At 42.4% G+C, this 17,751-nt stretch overlaps 1 protein-coding gene across 1 annotated transcript; it reads left to right on the top strand.

Moving 5' to 3' along the window:
• The first annotated feature begins 582 nt into the window (after window positions 1-582).
• emilin2a (elastin microfibril interfacer 2a) lies at window positions 583-17,510 on the top strand. The gene is made up of 9 exons (XM_068701558.1): window positions 583-866; window positions 1,461-1,586; window positions 3,825-4,015; window positions 4,185-6,155; window positions 13,207-13,572; window positions 15,468-15,521; window positions 15,856-15,915; window positions 16,101-16,235; window positions 16,740-17,510. Exons 1-9 carry the CDS (start codon window positions 721-723, stop codon window positions 17,063-17,065), a joined length of 3,375 nt encoding a protein of 1,124 aa, XP_068557659.1. The 5' UTR covers window positions 583-720; the 3' UTR covers window positions 17,066-17,510.
• The last annotated feature ends 241 nt before the right edge of the window (window positions 17,511-17,751 follow it).

Genomic DNA, 17,751 nt, shown 5'->3' with positions numbered 1-17,751 from the left:
GAAACTCTTCTCTTTCTTACACTGTCACACAGCTCTAAAGCACAGACAATGAATTCCTGCCTCGAGTGCTGTGAATTGAAGCTCTTATGTAACTAATGTGCTACTTTCTGTCTCCCTCCACAGTAAGATGTTGCTCAACAAATTGCTCAGTTTGGCTCTGGAAAAAAAAATATTGCTCAGTGCAGAAAAGAACAGACTGCACACTATATATTCCCCCCCCCCCCCCCCCCCCCCCCCCCTAACTACTGTTATCTCTGCCATGAATATCATCAACACCTTTCAACTCAGGAGGCTGCATTCAAAAGACATTATCCTGTCATGTTCATCAGTAAGGTGTGAATTACTGGCTGTTGGCAGATAAAGAACTAACCAATTCCCAAATCGTCTCTGATGGCAACATCCTGTCCTACATTAATTACTGACTTAATTAAAAGCATAACTTAATTAAAGGAAAACGTTACCACAAAGAAATGCATTTTTTTTAAAGGTCGGGACGGGACGGGGGGGAGTTTTTCTCCTCGTGAATTTTTGGGAGGAGGGTGTTGGCCCCAAACGTCATTCCAAAGGAGTTGCAGTGGATGTGGACTTCCCCAAACTTGGAGTTTCATCAGTCACTGGGGCAATGTGACTGTGTTTTTTTGGGAACGTCGCGCATGATAATAACAGAGTAGCCTCTTTTTTTCTGTGTTAGGAGTATTTATTTTGAGGCATTTGTTTAGTATGAATTGCAGAAGCGGAGAGATGGACTGGCGGTGGACAGTTTTCACACTGTTTTTGAACTTTCAGTTCACTTACGGGTCTCCCTCCTCTTATGACTTGTTCCAAGGGTCTGCATACACTGGAGTAGTACAGAGACACAGAAACAGGTACGTTACGAGTCTTTATACTCATGTGGCCCACCATTGAAACTTTTCTGTTTTTGAGAAAGTCACAACAACAAAATCAGCGCTGGCGTTTCTATAATCCCACTTTTCCCGAAGGTTAAAGCTGCGTGCATTTTGTTGCGCAGTTGCCAAAAAAAAACAACCCGCGATGAAGTCCAAAACTTCTCATTAATCGGAATGATCTCAGACCGGTGAAGATTTAGCCTCTTGTGGTCATCTAGGCTGTTAATATCCACTGTGCTTTTATCAGCCTGCGGCTAAATTTGGCTGGAGTTTCCCAGTGTTGCTAAAAGGTGATAACATTTAGATAAACGCTGGAATGGCAGTGAATTACTCCAATCCCTCGTTTAAAGGAGACCATTAGTTTATTTGCAACTCTTATACAGATAAACTAAAAAGACGCAACGTTTAGGGGAAGCTCCGTAAAGCATTAGGGCCGAATTGTTATGTTTTATTATGATCTTAAATCCCTAAAAACGTCATAACTCATTCTATTTGCACACTACTCCTCCAGAAATGTTTCTGATAGTTCTTGGTATATACATCTTGTTTATTTATGCCTTCCTCTCCTCTCAGGAACTGGTGTGCCTATGTGGTGCGCAGGAACGTGAGCTGCGCCGTGCAGGGGAGTGTGGAGAGCTTCCAGGAGCCCGTAGTGGCCCCCTGCCCAGCCTACCAGCCCGACTGCCAGCAACAAGTGACGTGAGCATCCGGGGGACGAGAGCATAGGGTCGCGGGTGCATGTTCAGATGTATGAGATGGACCGGAGTTCTGATACAAAATGTTTCTCTGAGCGAGAGAAACTGAAAATATTCACAGTGGCGTGAAGAAACGCTGTTGGCAGAGCCATAAGCACAGCATTTTTTTTTAGCAAGTTAAATAGCAAAGGCTTAAACAGGAAATGGAGCGTAAAGATAATGAGGACTAGAACTCTCTCTCTCTCTATAGCAATAAAACTGGTTACCTTAGTGTTAACAGCCAATAGCAACCAGTGATCACCCGTGGACACGCTCCACTTTTGAACACTCCTGCACTACTTCTATTTTCTTTAAAACATAGTTCTCTACATGAAACTGCTCACAACAAGGTCTGTTGATTATCTTCAGTAACAGGGTCATGATCTCTGGAAAGAGTCAATTGCTGTTGAGTGTTTCAAATGTATTTTTTGGCGCTTTGAGCAACACAAGCAGAGTGGAGTGTAGTTCCATATATTGGAGAGAAGGCAGACATCTCTGTGGCCGATAGCTCCCAAACTATGCAACTCACATCTAAACGGTCCCTTTAACGTGTAAAAAAACCAGAATATTCATGATGTTCAAAGGATGTGGTTTCTTGGAGTGTTGGCCAAAGTAAGACGCATAGTAATTCAATTTAACTAGTGCCTCTGATATGTATGATGACACTTGCCTTATATCATCCTGTGCTCCAAAAAATTACACTAATAAACTGTAAACAATGTCTGAAATTGATCTATTTGGTTAACATGCTTGTGGTGTTTAGCATCACAGGGACATTTTTTTTTAATAAATCTGCACATTAGTCTCCAGATATGTGTTGTATTTCACTTACAAATGCTTTGTTTTATTTTTTTATTAGCAGATGGCCCACAATGCTATATTACATAATTCAATGTCCTGTTTTAGCCTTTATCAACATAACACAAAAATAATAGACCTCGCTATGAATCCATTTGGAAACTGCATCAAAAGGAATCTCATACTCAGGAGCTGCAGAAACACAGTTATGAGCAATTCATGAGAGTTATTATCAGAAAATCTGAAACAGAAAACTTAGTAATAAAACAAAAAAATCAGTTCCTCTGATGAAGTAATTGTGTTTTGTAAATGCGTGTACCTACACCAGTGATTAGCAACAGTTATTATTGATTCTTTACTGGAACATGTTGTGTTGCAATTTAATATATTTAGTTTCGTGAATTGTTTTTAGTTGTGAAACAACACATGCTGTCTGTTGTTGAGCTTTGTGATCCAAACAGCCACAACAGCCACTGTGTGGTGGAAAAGATCCCTGGAAACAGATCATTAGGTTACAAGAACACATTTCCAAGTTTCTGCTTAAAGCAAGAAGACCTGGCAGTGAGAAGAGACACCTCTGGATTTTTCCATTTCTAAGTGATCACATAATGCATTGGCTTTATCTCATGTGCAGATGACATTTAAAGTCGAAATGAAATGAAAAATCCCTTTTTTTACCCTTTTAGATCACATCCAGGGTCGTATTGTGCACTTATTTAACAATATTTCAAAAAGATGAAAAAACATAAATTTCTTTGTATTTTCATATCAATATATAATCATCTTGTCTTCCAGTCAAACAATATACGAGGTGGGCTTACTTAAGCTAGTACCAACCAATTTCAACCAATAATATCAAGACATAATTATTCTGTTTCACTGATGCTAAAGGCGCTTTTCATTGGGACTTTAAGCATACATATATTGGTTACAGCTCTGATGTCAAGGATTATAGTTTCCTTTCTTCTATTTGTCAAGCTAGAACAGTGTTATCAACGAGGGTATCAGTTAGGAAATGTGCAAAGATGATTGTTTCAGTCATCAACTTTCCAGATGTTCTGTATGACATGACCCCTGCCTTCAGGGAAGTGATGTCATCTATTGTTTCTTTGGGAACTGTTTTCTTTGGCTAGAAAGTTGAAATGTTCATGTAACGTGATAAAGTAGAGAAGCTCAAAAAGTGTTCCCAAAGGCAGATGTTTTGGTGATTGCAGGAGTCAACAGATCCCAATAAAAATACACATTATTGGAACAGTTTCTTCTTTTTGGAATGGCAGATTAGATGTAGAATAACATCCCATAAATGGTCTGGATTTGATCTTGGAAATTAAGCTCAGTGTTCCCAATTTTATATTCATGTTTGTTTGAGCTTTTGAAAAGTTCGATCCTCTGCCCGGTTACACAGATACCAAAATCGGTTTCGACCTACGTACAAGATTGCCTTCAAGACGGTCACAGAGTTGGAGTGGAGGTGCTGTCCTGGTTACCAAGGTCTGGACTGTAAAGATTTAAAACCACCGCCAGACCGACAAACTGTTCAGGGAACACAGCCTTACCTCCCACCAAATCCTGGATATACATACAGACACACACAGAGTAAGAGGCATTTTTTCTTTTCTTTTTTTAATTTCTGCAAAATATCTATGTATTTTCAAATGTAACTAAGTACCACTAAACAACTAGTTTGAGCTACCTTAGTGTCTTTCGCTTAAAAGATGAGAGAATGTAAACAATAATAATCTAATAACTTATTTTCTGATCACAGGGCCAGAGCGGAGAGAGACAGGGCACCATGAGGGGAGGCATGGTGGGACAGATAAGGTGCGTCTTCTCGAAGGTGAAGTTCAGCGCCTGTCTCAGACAGTCCTGGATCTCCAGTCTGCTTTGACAGGGTTAACTGCCAACCTCCGCACAGATCTGCAGGAAGACACAAAGAAGATACTGGTGACACTTCTCAACAACATGCGTCCACCAGACAGTGCTACAGCTACAGGCGCAGAGGAGAGCCCAGCAATGCTGGATGGTCATCAGGCTACCAGAGGTGGGATTGCTGGAGACAAGGCTATAGAAAAAATAGTGACCCGGTTGGATGATATCAACAATGAACTGAAAAGCAAGGATGAAGCTTTGGAGGACCTAAGAGGAACCATGACAAGTCATGAGGGGCAGATCCGAGTCCTGATGGATGCCTCTCAATCTCAGACTCCAGCCATAGCGGAGTTTGATGTCATACAGACCTATGTTGATGGAAAATTTGAGAAGCTGAAGACAGAGCTAGACCAGAACGTGGAGGAACAGATGGCCAAGCTGCAAAGCTCATGCAACGACAAGATCAAAACCTGTGAAGACAACCGCGATCAAGGCTTGGTCAGCCTGACCAAGCTGGTGGATACCAAGGAGGCTGATCTGAGAAAGGAGATCCGTGCACTACGTCTGGACATGGCAGCAGCAGATGGACCTATACGAACTCAAAGGCAGACTGATCCATCCAAAGTGGAAGAGGAGCGTAGTGACCACAAAGACCTGTGGCGGGAGATTGACCGTATTGCAGCGGCTCATCGCATCCTGAATGTCCGCATTGACAACGAGCTGGCACACCTGTCAGCTCCTCGGGAAGACAATGATTTCGGCTTTATGATTGAAGAGCTGGAGGCACGCATTAACGTCACAGAGCAAAATGCAGAGACTCACTGCTTCTATATCGAAGAGAAGCTGACCCGAACGATCTCGGACGAAGTGGCTGCACTCCGGCGGCTTCTGGAGGAGCGTCTGGATAGCATGGAGGACCAGTTTACGAACATGCTGGTAGAAATGAGCAACAGCTCCTACCCTGGGATGTTTAGTGACTCCATGGATGGCATCCAGACAGAAGTGAACAACAATAAGTTCCTCCTCAAAGGTTTGGATGATAAGGTCAATGCTGTTGGAGAGTTGTGCTCTGCAGGATGTTTAGGCTCAGGAATTAGTGTAGGTGCAGTGAGTTCCTCGCCCACACATAAAGGTCTAGAAAACATTTTGACGGACTTGAGTCGGTACAGGAATGAATTGGACGTTCTCAACACAGATGTCAATACCAATGCGGACAAGCTCAGGCAACTGGAAGATCTGGTTGGACGGCAGTCAGTCGCAAATGAGAGACGTGCGAAGACGATGGATGACTTCCAGAAGGGATTGATTAATCTCCAAGATAATGTGCTCGGTCTGGCTGGTGCTGTCACTGGGTTAAGTGACTCCTTAAGCAAATACAACCAGGATATGCACAAAATAAACTCGACATGCTGCCATGCAGAGCAGAGTGGCTTTGGGAGTCCAGCACGGGACAACTGGGCATCAGTGATCGCAGCACCCAGTAGCCAGGCAGAGGACACCAGACGACATGTGGAAGAGCTGAAGACCAGGTTTAATGCGCTCAGCAGGCAGGTGTCATCTGAGCTGAGTCAATGTAAAGAGAACACGCAGGGTGTTTCTGATGGCATTTCTGCTGTGGACGGACGCGTGTCCAGACTTGAAAAGATGTGTGGAAGGTTAGATGGGGTTTCTGCCAACATCAAAGAGCTGAAAGAAGGACTGGAGAGACATGTTGGAGGTCTGCGGGACAGTGTATACAGGATGAACGTCACCTGTGGAAATCATGGCGCAGACATCATCGCGCTGCAGAATTCCTTGCAGAGGTTCCAGGCACAGCTGTCTGCGATGGCCAAACATGTCTTGAAAGATGTTGCCGCCAAAGAGCCAGGTGAGTTTGTGGTTCGGTGATGGTTTGATGACATCATTGGCTGTCTATGGTAATGTTTGCAGAAGAAAATGATCATTTGGCATCGTGAGGTCATATTTACCAATATTTCTTTGGAGTCAATATTCAGAGGCTTTATCTCTACAGAGCTTCAGTTTGCCAGCACACGTTGAATGGATTATTGTTTTAATGTTGAATATGTACAGTATTCGGTATTTGGCTCTGACTTTTCACTTCCCAAATGGAAGCAGCACACTCAACACAGCGGGAAGTGTGTGTGTGTGGGGGGGGGGGGGGGGGGGGGGGGGGGGGGGGGGGGGGGGGTGGAGGAAACATCTTCCAACCAAGGGGAATGTAGACTCAGAGCCTACAGGAGGAGGGGCTTATGAAATGCAGTAGCGGTAATGTGGCAGCAAGGGACAACAGGTTAAGTACTGCTTAAGTACACCACAATGAAAAAGAGTCCACTGCATGTATGTTACAATAAGAAGAGTATATCATGAGAGTGTCGAATGAGACTGACTACCTGAACCATGTTGCAGGCTTCGCTTCATTAGTGAATTTAAAGGAAAAGTTCAACATGTTGACAAATAAGCTTGTTTGCTTTGTTGTTGTCTTATTCAGCATTCTGTTGTACGCAGATCCACCCACTCTTGTTACATCTGGTGGCAAAAAGCTAAGATGGCGAAGACCGAAATTCGAAACTCGAGGCTTCAAAACGTGTTGTGTGCTCGACATTATAAAATTAATTTTGTAGAAAGGCAGGCTAGCTCTTTCCCCCTAATTCCAGTCTTTGAAATAAGCTAAACTAACGTGGTGCTGTCCATAGCTTCATATTGAATTTCATCTAACTCCCAGCAAGAAAACAAATAAGCACAATTGTTACTTTAACCTATTATATTTCAGTATACTATATGACAGTAATTAGATGTAGATTATGGCACAGTTTCACCACTCAAAAGTCTATGGATTCTCCCATTAGCGCACGCAGGCACTTAAATTACTAAATACACTCACTCCTTTGTAGCTTCCTCTCTAATTTCCACCATATGATTTTATCAAGTGTGATTAACATCTGTGTAAACACAAACTTTTCCTGAAGAAAATCCTCCATATAATGCATTCTGCTTGCTTGGCTTATATGGAGGCTTGGTGGGAAGGATCAGATCCCATGAATGGCCGCAGGGTATTTCCCGGAGAGGGAGGACACGGGTTCACTGGGCCTCCCGTGCTCGCCTTGAATATGTCATTCAATATGTCCCAGCACCAACAGGCAGAGGCCCACGATGGAAACTTCCTGCGACTTAGATCCATGTTTTCCTAAGAATTCACAAGTTTTTATATAAGGAATTACATTTTTAGATGACAAGAGGTCAGCCCCTCCTAACTACTCTGATGATTTACTCGCACTGTTTTGTGCCTCATTGCTCCCTCATGTAAATGTCAGAACACCCGAGCAGACTGGTGCATTCACGTTGAGCTGTGAGGTCTTTTTTCTTGCACCGTGACATTGCTTTTTTTTTTGTTACTCATACCACAGAACTGCAGACCTCAATCTCAATTCTCGATCTCTCAGTACACAATTAAACACACACACACATCCACAATACACCTCCCTCCCTCTCTTTTTTCCTTACACATACCAATCTCCAGAGATTCCCGTAGGGTGACCTCAGCCTGATGTGTGGAGTCTGGTCCTCATTAAGGGCCCTGACTCACTGCTGGAGCCAGTCTTGATGGAGAGGGGAGAAGCAGGGCTCCACACCCAGGACCAGATGCTTCGACTACCCTCAGCTGTGATGTCATGGCTGGGGCCCCATCACCGGTGCCTCCCTCTCGCAAACCATCCAAAACAATGGTATGATAGGGACCTGAGGAGAAAAGGAGGGCGGCTGGATTAGTGGTTGTGGAGTAGACGGAGAGAATGAAGGCATTTTCTATTCCATTTCACTCTTTGCCAAATTTGGGCAGTTATTTCCAAACTGTGATATATGATTTCATTACTGTAGACGTAACAGCACACTGCACCTCTGCCCAGCATTTAATCAGACAGGCCTGTGCATACTGTAACAAATTGTCGGGGCCTCTTGATTAGTTGTTTATCCCTAATCCCTGTATCAGTTTCTGGCTTTTTTTTAATATGAGGGAGCATATTTAAAGTTTGACATTTTGGGAAATACAATAGACTGTATATATCTAGTCACCATCACATTACCCATTGGTTTGTGGACTTGGTTTGTGGTTTTGAAGCCTCAGGTTCGGCATTTTGTCCGTCTCCATCTTGGTTTTTGGCTGCGCCACCTTGTTTTTCTGCGACCAGAAGCGACAAGCGAGGGTGGCGCCAAGTAAAACATTGAATGAGACATTTACAGGTGACCAAAATGTTGCAATTCACTTTCATAAACTAAAAACACACTGTGAAAGGGTAAAAGTTGTAAGATGAAAACACGGACAACTCCCAGACCGAAAAACTCCATTGCAGCGACCTGTCAGTCCATCACAAGATAGCAACGCCCTAAAGCATACCCTGCTTTATTGTCTATGTTGCTCTAAATGTGACTATAATTTACTAAATGAACATCATGCTGTATTGTAGAAAACTTGAAACTAGCGATTGAGTCCATACAATCATGTTTACAATGTTTACTGAGGTAATAAGAAGTAGGGTCCTTTTCTCATAGACTTCTATACAATCTGACTTATTTTTGCAACAAGGGGAGTCGCCCCCTTATGGCTGTTAAAATAATGCAAGTTTAAGACACTTCTGTTTTGGCTTCACTTTTTAGCTCCGGAGGTTGCCGCCTGGGAAATACGCATATTCACTTTCTTGCAAATAGTTAGTTGAGAAGATTGTTACAACTCACATTTCTTTTTGCTAAGTGTGAAGCAACTGCCAGGAGCTGGCTAACTTAGCTTAGCATAAAGGCTGGAAACTAGCTAGCCTGGCTCTTTCTAAAGGAAACAAATTCGTCCTGCCAGCAACTCTAAAGCTCACTAATTATTTTTTTGTCAGGAAACCAGTCTGTCACATAATGTTTTTGTACAGATTGAACAAACAAGATACTTGTTAATTAGTGAGCTTCAGAGTGCTGGTAGACAGATTTAGCTACTTTGGACACAGCCAGGCGAGCCGTTCCCTGTTTACTGTCGTTGTGCTAAGCTAAGTTAGCTTGTCGCTGGTGGTGGCTTCATATTTACTGCACAGACATGTGAGATGTTCCATTGTTTTCTTCTAACTCTTGGCAAGAAAGTGAATAAACGTGTTCCCCAAAATGTCAATCTTTTCCTGTAAGAGCAAATAACTTGATATTCTCTCTCTTTGTGCTCATAGTCTGTATCCCACGAGAAAGGGAGTGGGACTGTGTGGCTGAGGTAGCATGAGGATTTTATGTTTTCCTCAAGTACGGGAAGAAGATAATATAGTCTAAATGGAGATAAAACATTTCCGTGAAAAATCCCATCTCTGCGGGTGTGGTGGTGGTGGAGAGCCTACTGAAATGTTTCCTCAGTCATATGAAGACCCGAGGAGGCTCCGAACAGATGAAATGTTGTAATAACAGAACTGAAAGATTAACTGGAATAGCTTTGCCCTTACTCAATGTAACTGCTGAATGGAATTTGTGTGACTTCGGTTGCAAAATGTTGGCACTGCTTTGCCCACAGCAGCTGCAGCAGCGAAGGTCTGCTGCTGCAGCTCGTCAGTGTTTGTTTCTGGCAGTTTGCTTTCCGAGAGGGAGTCGTGGTTAAGCAGCAGTGACTCTATATAACACAGGTGTATCAAAGTGATTACGAAATTAGATGTGATAAAGTTTGATATAGGTTATTAGGAAATATGGGAAATGCTTCTGTTTTCAAAGAGCTTAAGCTTACTGTTCCTCATTCAGACAGTGACTAATCAACTGTCTTGTTCTGAATTTTCTCATTCGATTCTCAAGATGTTTTTTCCTCCTTTTTTTGGAGGTGATCCCAGTTTAGCTCAAATCACTACCCTGTTTCTTTCTCCCTCTCTTATCTCTGAACTACTCTCCCTTTTCTCGCTCATCACTCTCTCCTTCTGTCCAGTTTTTTTTTTTTAGTCCTTCCGAGAATACCAGAGGACTTCTTTTCCTCCTCTCCCTCCACCCTGTCCTTTGAGTGTTTCTATTGACAGACGAGGCCTTCAGAAAAAAAAAAAAAAAAAGCAGTTGTATTAAAGCAGGGATAAATTGAAGGCTTTGATTTCATGGATCAATGCTTTGCAATTGATCATTCTGACTTTATACAGGAGAGACAGGCAGTAAGATTAACTGTCTACAGTGATGAAGGAATACAAGGAAAAGAAGATATCAAAGGCTTTTTGAAGTCAAAGGGTGTCTGCTTGGAAAAGAATGAAAAATTGAACTCGACACCACAAACACGCACACTGTATATATTTAGTGCGCAGCAGAATTTTGAGGAGGCGCTTTGACTGCAACAGCTTCCCCAGAGAGATATCTGAAGCCCCGACGTGAGGTGTTTCCATCTCTGACCGATGAGTCCATCTGGAAGTCTTCAGAGGAGAATGGACTCAGATACACGATGGGAGTCCCCGAAGGTCTGCCATGCAGTGCACAATTTGAACCTCCCATCATTAATATCACTGGGTGGAGGATGAAATTGTGTCCATGTGCATAGCAAGAAAAGAAAAATGTATGGTCAGAGTGTGAGCGATGCGTTATTGTGTGCGTAACCGCCACTCCCTGCGCTGTGCCCCTTGACACCATTTTCCATCGCATGATCAGCTTGTCTGCTGCAATATGGCTTGACGCTTTCAGACACTTTTGAACACTCACGCACTGTCACCCGAATCTGTGGACTGCAGCTTCCCTCCCTTTGGGGGTGTCTCAATCTGCTTGTGAGTAATAACATCTGTTTTTGGTGACGCTCTTCTTGGTTGCACCAGCACTAGTGTTTATGTGTGCGCCAGTCTGTGTGTGTGCGTGTGTGTGTGTGAGTGTGTTTGTTTTTTTGTTCGACTTTGTGGTTGCCCCCTTAGTGAGACACTGGCTGAGAGCTCATGGGAAATATGTACTCAGCCAACCAACGTCCTGAAGGAGGCACGGGAAGGAAATGAGGAAGTGATTTCTGATTATCTCAGTACAACATGATGCTGGGTTTAATTTGTTTTTGATTATACATGTGGTTTCTGAGTAGCTTGTGGTACCACTTGCAGTAAGAAGGAGGAGTTTTGATGGTTGCTGATGTTTTATTTAATAAGAACAGAGTGGATTTCATAATCCGGAGCAACAGGCAGACTTTAATGTAATACCGTTGCTCTCAGGTACTTGGATTGATCGCTTTTCCTCAGTACAAGACTGGATGTACAGTTGACTTCAGTTGATTCATCGTTCAAGCTGAAAAGTAATTTAATGGTACCCCGTGGGTTTGAGCGTGAATGTTCATTCATGATTCATCAGTCTGGATTGTTTTGGCGTGAGAATCCTTCAGAGATGTCTGCCTTCTCTCTAAGATACAGGAACTCGGCTGAGCTGCTCAAAGCGCCAAAAAAATAGGAACTATTTACTTTCATCCAGTTCTCTACATGAAACAGCTCACAACAAGGTCTGTGGATTATCTTGAGTAACCGGGTCATGATCTCTGGAAAGAGACATTGCTGTTGAGTTTTTCAAATGTATTTTTTTTGGCACTTTCAGCACCACAAGCCGAGTACCATATAGTCCCATTATACTGGAGAGAAGGCAGACTCCGATATCTCCAAAACTAGGCAACTCACACCAAAACAATCTAGTTTGATAAATAGCACTACAGCTAAATAGAAAAATATGTTCTTTTAATTTTAGCGTAAACTAAAGGTTCACAATTTTTATTTTTTATTTTATGGTCGTCATTAGCGGATGGAGTTCGAGCAGAATTCCATCTGCTAATGAGGTATGGTTGAAAGCTTTAAAGTGGATTTTAGGATTAATTTGTGAAAGTACCCAGTGGCGTTCTCTCTCTCTCTATGTTTACATTAAGTATTTCTCACTGAAATACATGAGACATTATCCTTGAAGGGCCAACAAAATGGCTGATTAAACTGCAAAGACAATTTTGGAAGAGGCACTTGCACCAGCTGATCGGCGATCAGCTGTTCATTCCTGCTTCAGCATCTTTTGACCTATTGTCACGACAGCTGATCATCTACCAGCTGATCAGTAGCATCAGATTCTTAGCCTACTTATGTTTTAAATAACATGAAAAGCTAGCATGCATTCTGTTTGTTAAACTGATGAGAGGAAATTAAAACAAGATGAGAAAGCCTGTTAATTCCACCCAAAGGCATTTATTTGCTCTCATTTATAAAATGTTAAACATGTGCATATGATTTCAATAACACATGCACAAAATTAAGTTGTGATTTATCACTCTTGGAACTGGTTGGTTTATCTATTCAAGAGAATATAAGGTGATGCGGAAATGGCGATGCGTTCTTTTACGCAGAAATATGCTTTATCCTTTTACGTAAAACCTCTTCAGTGAATCTTAAATGCAGCTTGACACAATCAGCCTGACACTTGGTTGTAAGAGCTGACACAAAGCAGGTACTGTAATTATTTTTTGTTATTTGTCCTCAGGACACTCTCACAGCATCAATATGCCCACCTCAGAGGCCCAGATGATGTCTGTGCCCTCAGGGTGTCTGGCAAGCAGTCGACTAGTTTCCGTTCAGATGGTTCTCGTTGCCTAAAACTCACACCGACCGCCTGTTCCGCTTTTATGAACGGTAATAATGGTACCGGTTGAAAAAAAACAACCTCAGAGGGCCACTGAAAGCCAGGCCTAATTTGGCCTGTCATCAAAATTGAAGCTGTTAAAAGAGAATTCACAAGAGAAGGGAGGGATGTGGTCTGAATCTTAGAGAGGAAGTGGGACTTACAAACATAAACGTTCATTGGAGGCTTGTGCCTTTGCAGAGAACATTTTACATCACTTTCAGTTGTCGTGACCAGATGGTACCGCCTATCATATGGTCAGAAAGTGAACTGTAATTTGATTTATTTACAATCTTCCCACTCTCTGTCTTTTTCTTTCTAAGGAATGACCTTAAGACCAGAGAGGCCCGCTTCTTTGCCAGATTCCACCAGAACCAGAATCCAACAAATCCACATCCCTCTCATCATCCCACCGCTGCCATCCATCCCCAGGCAGCCGCACAATCCCAGCCAACCACTGCAGCCCAACATGCACACGATCAAGATCAGTCCGCCAAGCCAACCGTCCAGTCCCCGGCAACCGTCCAGCCCCCGGCAACCGGGCCACGCCACTCTCCCGCTGGTTCCCATAAGACCGGTGGTGGAGACGGGCGAGGCCGGACCTCCAGGGTACAGCCGCAGGGTGACCGTGCGGAGAGGGTCTGAGGACTCGTCCGGCATGCCTGTCAAAGGATTTGCTGGAGCACCAGGTGAGAAGTGTTAATAATGGTGACGATCTCCTTCACACTGCAGCTCTAATTTGGATGATTTTAATAAGTAAATCTGTGTGAACACCATGGATTTATGGCACAAAACCTGATTTTGTAATTATAGCCACAAGTAATTATACACATAACATAGGTACCTCTTGGTATGTACAAGTTGACCAAGTCAGTCAATCAATCAAACTAGTATAGCACCTTTAATACAGGTTAGTGCAGTTCAAAGGGCCGCACGGATGACTGGCCACGCCAGAAATAAGATAAACCAAGTGTGAAAACAAAGCTAAAAAAAAGTTACAAAAACTATGAGTAAAATGTAACAATTTGAAAACCACTGCACATGAGACATTAAAATAATAAAATAGAATTAATGGCTATTAAATAACATCTAAAATCTGTTTCAACAAAGGTTTTAGTCCTGCACTTTGGAACAGAGAAGTACAAAAATAAGGGGGTAACAAAAGAATTAAATTACACAATAGCTATTAATAATAATTACAAGCTTAGCCTATATGTCATTTTACAATAGCAATGACGTCATCATCTAGTAAAATATTCACTCAGTAAAAAAAAATATGACATATTGACGTTAGTCGTACAGATACCATTCATTCATATTAATTATACTGTTTGTTGTTCAATATACCACATCAAAGTTTGTTTGTGAGTAAAATCTGATAAAATGGTAAAAAAAACATCCCCAGGTTGTTTTCGAACATCTGTTTTGATTGTCAGATGGATCCGACTTTAGGTCTCAAACCTGCATTACTGCTCCAAAACATTTTAAAACCATAAACAACAGCTTCAGAGGCCCACGTGCAGCCTCGTGCTCTCTGTTCCCCCGGGCTGAAATCTAAAGCGTTAATCCAGGTTTGGATGCAGAGTTGACTCGTATGTATGAACGCTGAACCTGTCATCACTGTTGAGACGAGAAGAACATTTTATGACACCGTGTCATAATTCTGGCACCATGGAGAGCGAGGCTGAACCAGCGTTACCACATGTGTGACACAATAAATGTATGTTCCTCTTTTCAACAGTGCTGTCAAATCCCAGTCACATCAGATTTACTCATCCAAACCACATCAGCATTGACAAAATGTTTTCAGCCATTTCGTTTCACACATGGAACTCATAACATAGGTTTAATTATCCATGTACTCTTTTGTCATCCACACAAAGGAATGCTATACTTAAAAGGCTTTAAACTGGGGCCAACTCAAATTGGACAGAAAAGACAACAGATAGTCACAGAGCCAGTTCTGGATTGAATTAATATTACTGCATATATAGGATGATTAGGGAAAATATCATAGGATTTGTTTTAGCCTCCCTGTGGCATGTTTTGGCAGTAAAATAATAGAGACATTTTTTTAAATATGTCCTATAAATCCATGTTAGTCGAGATTCTTAACCTGAGAATCAAACTCAAATTCATCCAAATCTTCAGGCTTTAATATAGAGCAGTTTTTTTTACTCTGCACCATTGAAGGGCATGTTTTCACATCATCATTACAGGGCTGTGAATCCTTGTGATTGGATGGTTGCATGTTTTATGATTGTTGGTCTTATTCGGTACTAAAACAGCACAAATATCTGCAGGTTTAGATCCATTTCAAGGCTCTGAGGAAACTGTGAACGCCTGAATCTCCTTATAGATCCCATTGTCCTGTAACAGCTAAAACAACATCATACTCATTCAAAAAGCCACTTGTAAAACCAAAATGATGCAGATTACAACCCGTTTTGTTTTAATTTATACCTTCTCTGGGAAAGCCATACCGCAATGTGCAGATGGAAAACCAAACAACTGCCTCTGGCACCAACTTCTCTCTTCAGATGATGATAAAACATGATGTGTTTATCATCCGTTCCTTTTGCAGGCTATCCTCCTCTGCAGCCTGTGTCTTTCAAGCCTCAATCACACAGCCGCCAAGGTATTGTAGCAGTTCATTATTAAGTTACAACGCATGTATCTGCAGGCTTTGCCATTCAACTACATCAGTGTAAAAAAAAAAACAACCAAAAACTGGAAAAGCTGTGAATAATTTGTAGCCTGAGAGTGCGAGGGAGTGGGAACTGGATGTGTTTAGTTTAAGGAGATGTGGGCGGACTATGGAAGGATTTTAGCTCATCTGAAGGCACTCACCAGAAAGTTTTACCCCAGACTGCATTTGGTGACGTTGGGACTTCATTGAGACCCTTGAGCTCACAGCCGTGACTGTAGGCATAAATACACAATCAACATTTTTTTTTATTTGTACCTTGTAGTTCCCATAGCAGCGAAGATGCCCTGGAACCTGATGTATGACGCTCCAGCTGAATCACCAGGTAAAAATCAGCTCTCTCAATTTTAGTAACTGCATCGATAGAGAGAAAAAACAAAATCTTCTCAAATATAAGGGTTTTGTGAAGGCGTCAAGTTATGTCTTTTTTTTCAGTTACTGTATATAAAATGAGAAATGTAGTTTGTCTTTAAAATGAGACGCTGATGGACTTGCTCGTTATCGTTCCAGCTCCTGCCGACATCAGCGCCGATCCCTTCTCCTTCTCTGCCGGCCTCACACAGCAGCCGCTCTCTGGAGACTTTGGCTTCATCCGCTTCAACAGAGTTCTGGTCAACGACGGAGGACATTACAATCCCCACACAGGTACACAACAGCAGCAGATTTAATATCTGTTGCAGTGTCACTACGACACTGTACATGGACTTTTGACATTGTATTATAGTCATGCAAACAAACTGAAGTTGCACAGTAACACCAGTTGGTTTCTTCAAGTCTTTTGTGGTTTCTTTAGTTTATGGTCAGGAGTTAAATTGATCTCTGTTGCTCATGTTCTTCTTCTTTATTTTGTGCATATAACAAAAAAAGAGACAAGATATACAGTAGCATAAGAAAATGAACAGGTTGGTTTAAAAAAAACTAAAAACTGTGGGCATGAACCAATACATATTTAGTTTGTGGTACCACAAACTAAACACACACTTTTAAATTCATTTTTGTACAGAATGAAGACATGTGGATGTTGTCTCTTCCATTGGAAGTCCAGCTATTAGGCTATGAAAACAGGACCAGTAGGAGTAACATTACATTAGTAAACATGTGACTCTACTCTTTGATCCCACCCACTCGTTCCCCGTCTCATATCATCAGGGATCCTCACCGCACCTCTGGACGGCCGGTACCTGATTTCCGGACTGCTGACCGCAAAGCAGGGTGACCGCGTGGAGGCCGTCCTGTCCGTGTCCAACCGCAGCGTCCAGAGGCTGCAGAGCTCTGCGGGGCCTGTGGCCGGCCAACACGGGGGCCCAGCCGGTGGTAGCGGAGGCTCGGTGTCCTTCAGTCTGATCCTGCCCCTGAGGAAAGGAGACCGCGTGGGCCTGGTGAGGACCGGAGGCCAGCTGGCCACCACCGGGGCCAGGGAGATCCTGTCCACCTACAGCGCCATCTTCCTGTACGCACCACAGGACAAGAGATAGCTGGAGCTCAGCTGGACTAGTTTGTTCCCAGACAGTTGGACTGGAGATGTTTGAGAAAGCATAGTTTTCACTGTTTTGCTGTGATGCCGCTTCTTTGCCACACAGTGCCGGTGTGTGAAGATCCTCACTTATAAATTCAGCTAAAGTCATTACATTGCCATTTGTAAGCCATTTGTTTCTAATATATTTGATTATCAAGATGCCTTTTTTGTACCTATTGTGAATGTCTTGTGTAAATAAGTGTTTGTAAATTAACATAAAAACTCAAAACATTTTATTTTAACAAAGCCATCTCAGAGACTCAGTAGGCAAGAATGTGATGTCACTGGTTAGGCCATAAACCGTGATAAATCAAAGCATAAGCTCACTTCATCTTACTCTGTAATCCACACTGTAGAAGGAGAGAACGATTAATAAATACACATAAAGAGGTTTTGAAACACAACTTGCTTTGATTAATATTACAGACTCAACTGGCTTCAAAAACTGCACTGAGAAAGACGGTCAGAAGGCAAAAAAAACAACCATGTATGTCATTACGTAAAGTGGGTGTGGATGAAAAAATAAATTCCCCCTCAGTTCACTCCCGAGACTTAAAATATTCGAGCAGCAAACTGTAAGAAACAGCAGCAGAGTATTTAGCCTTCAGTTCAGCCTCTGTTAACCTTTAAAGAGGAGAGAACTGC

This window comes from Cebidichthys violaceus, unplaced genomic scaffold (assembly GCF_023349555.1).
Source record: "Cebidichthys violaceus isolate CVI_PGR_0920_01 unplaced genomic scaffold, fCebVio1.0.p SCAF_8, whole genome shotgun sequence".
Classification (NCBI taxonomy): Eukaryota; Metazoa; Chordata; class Actinopteri; order Perciformes; family Stichaeidae; genus Cebidichthys; species Cebidichthys violaceus.
The sequence above is the reverse complement of the archived record's forward strand: the minus strand, read 5'-3'. Positions and strand labels throughout refer to the sequence as shown.

What these genes read in the sequence shown, in the direction of transcription:
- emilin2a (XM_068701558.1), top strand. Translation starts at nt 721, where the DNA reads ATGAATTGCAGAAGCGGAGAGATGGACTGGCGGTGGACAGTTTTCACA. An exon ending in AGGATTTGCTGGAGCACCAG is followed by an intron (nt 13,573 to 15,467) that starts GTGAGAAGTGTT and finishes TTCCTTTTGCAG; the next exon opens with GCTATCCTCCTCTGCAGCCT. An exon ending in ACATTACAATCCCCACACAG is followed by an intron (nt 16,236 to 16,739) that starts GTACACAACAGC and finishes TCATATCATCAG; the next exon opens with GGATCCTCACCGCACCTCTG.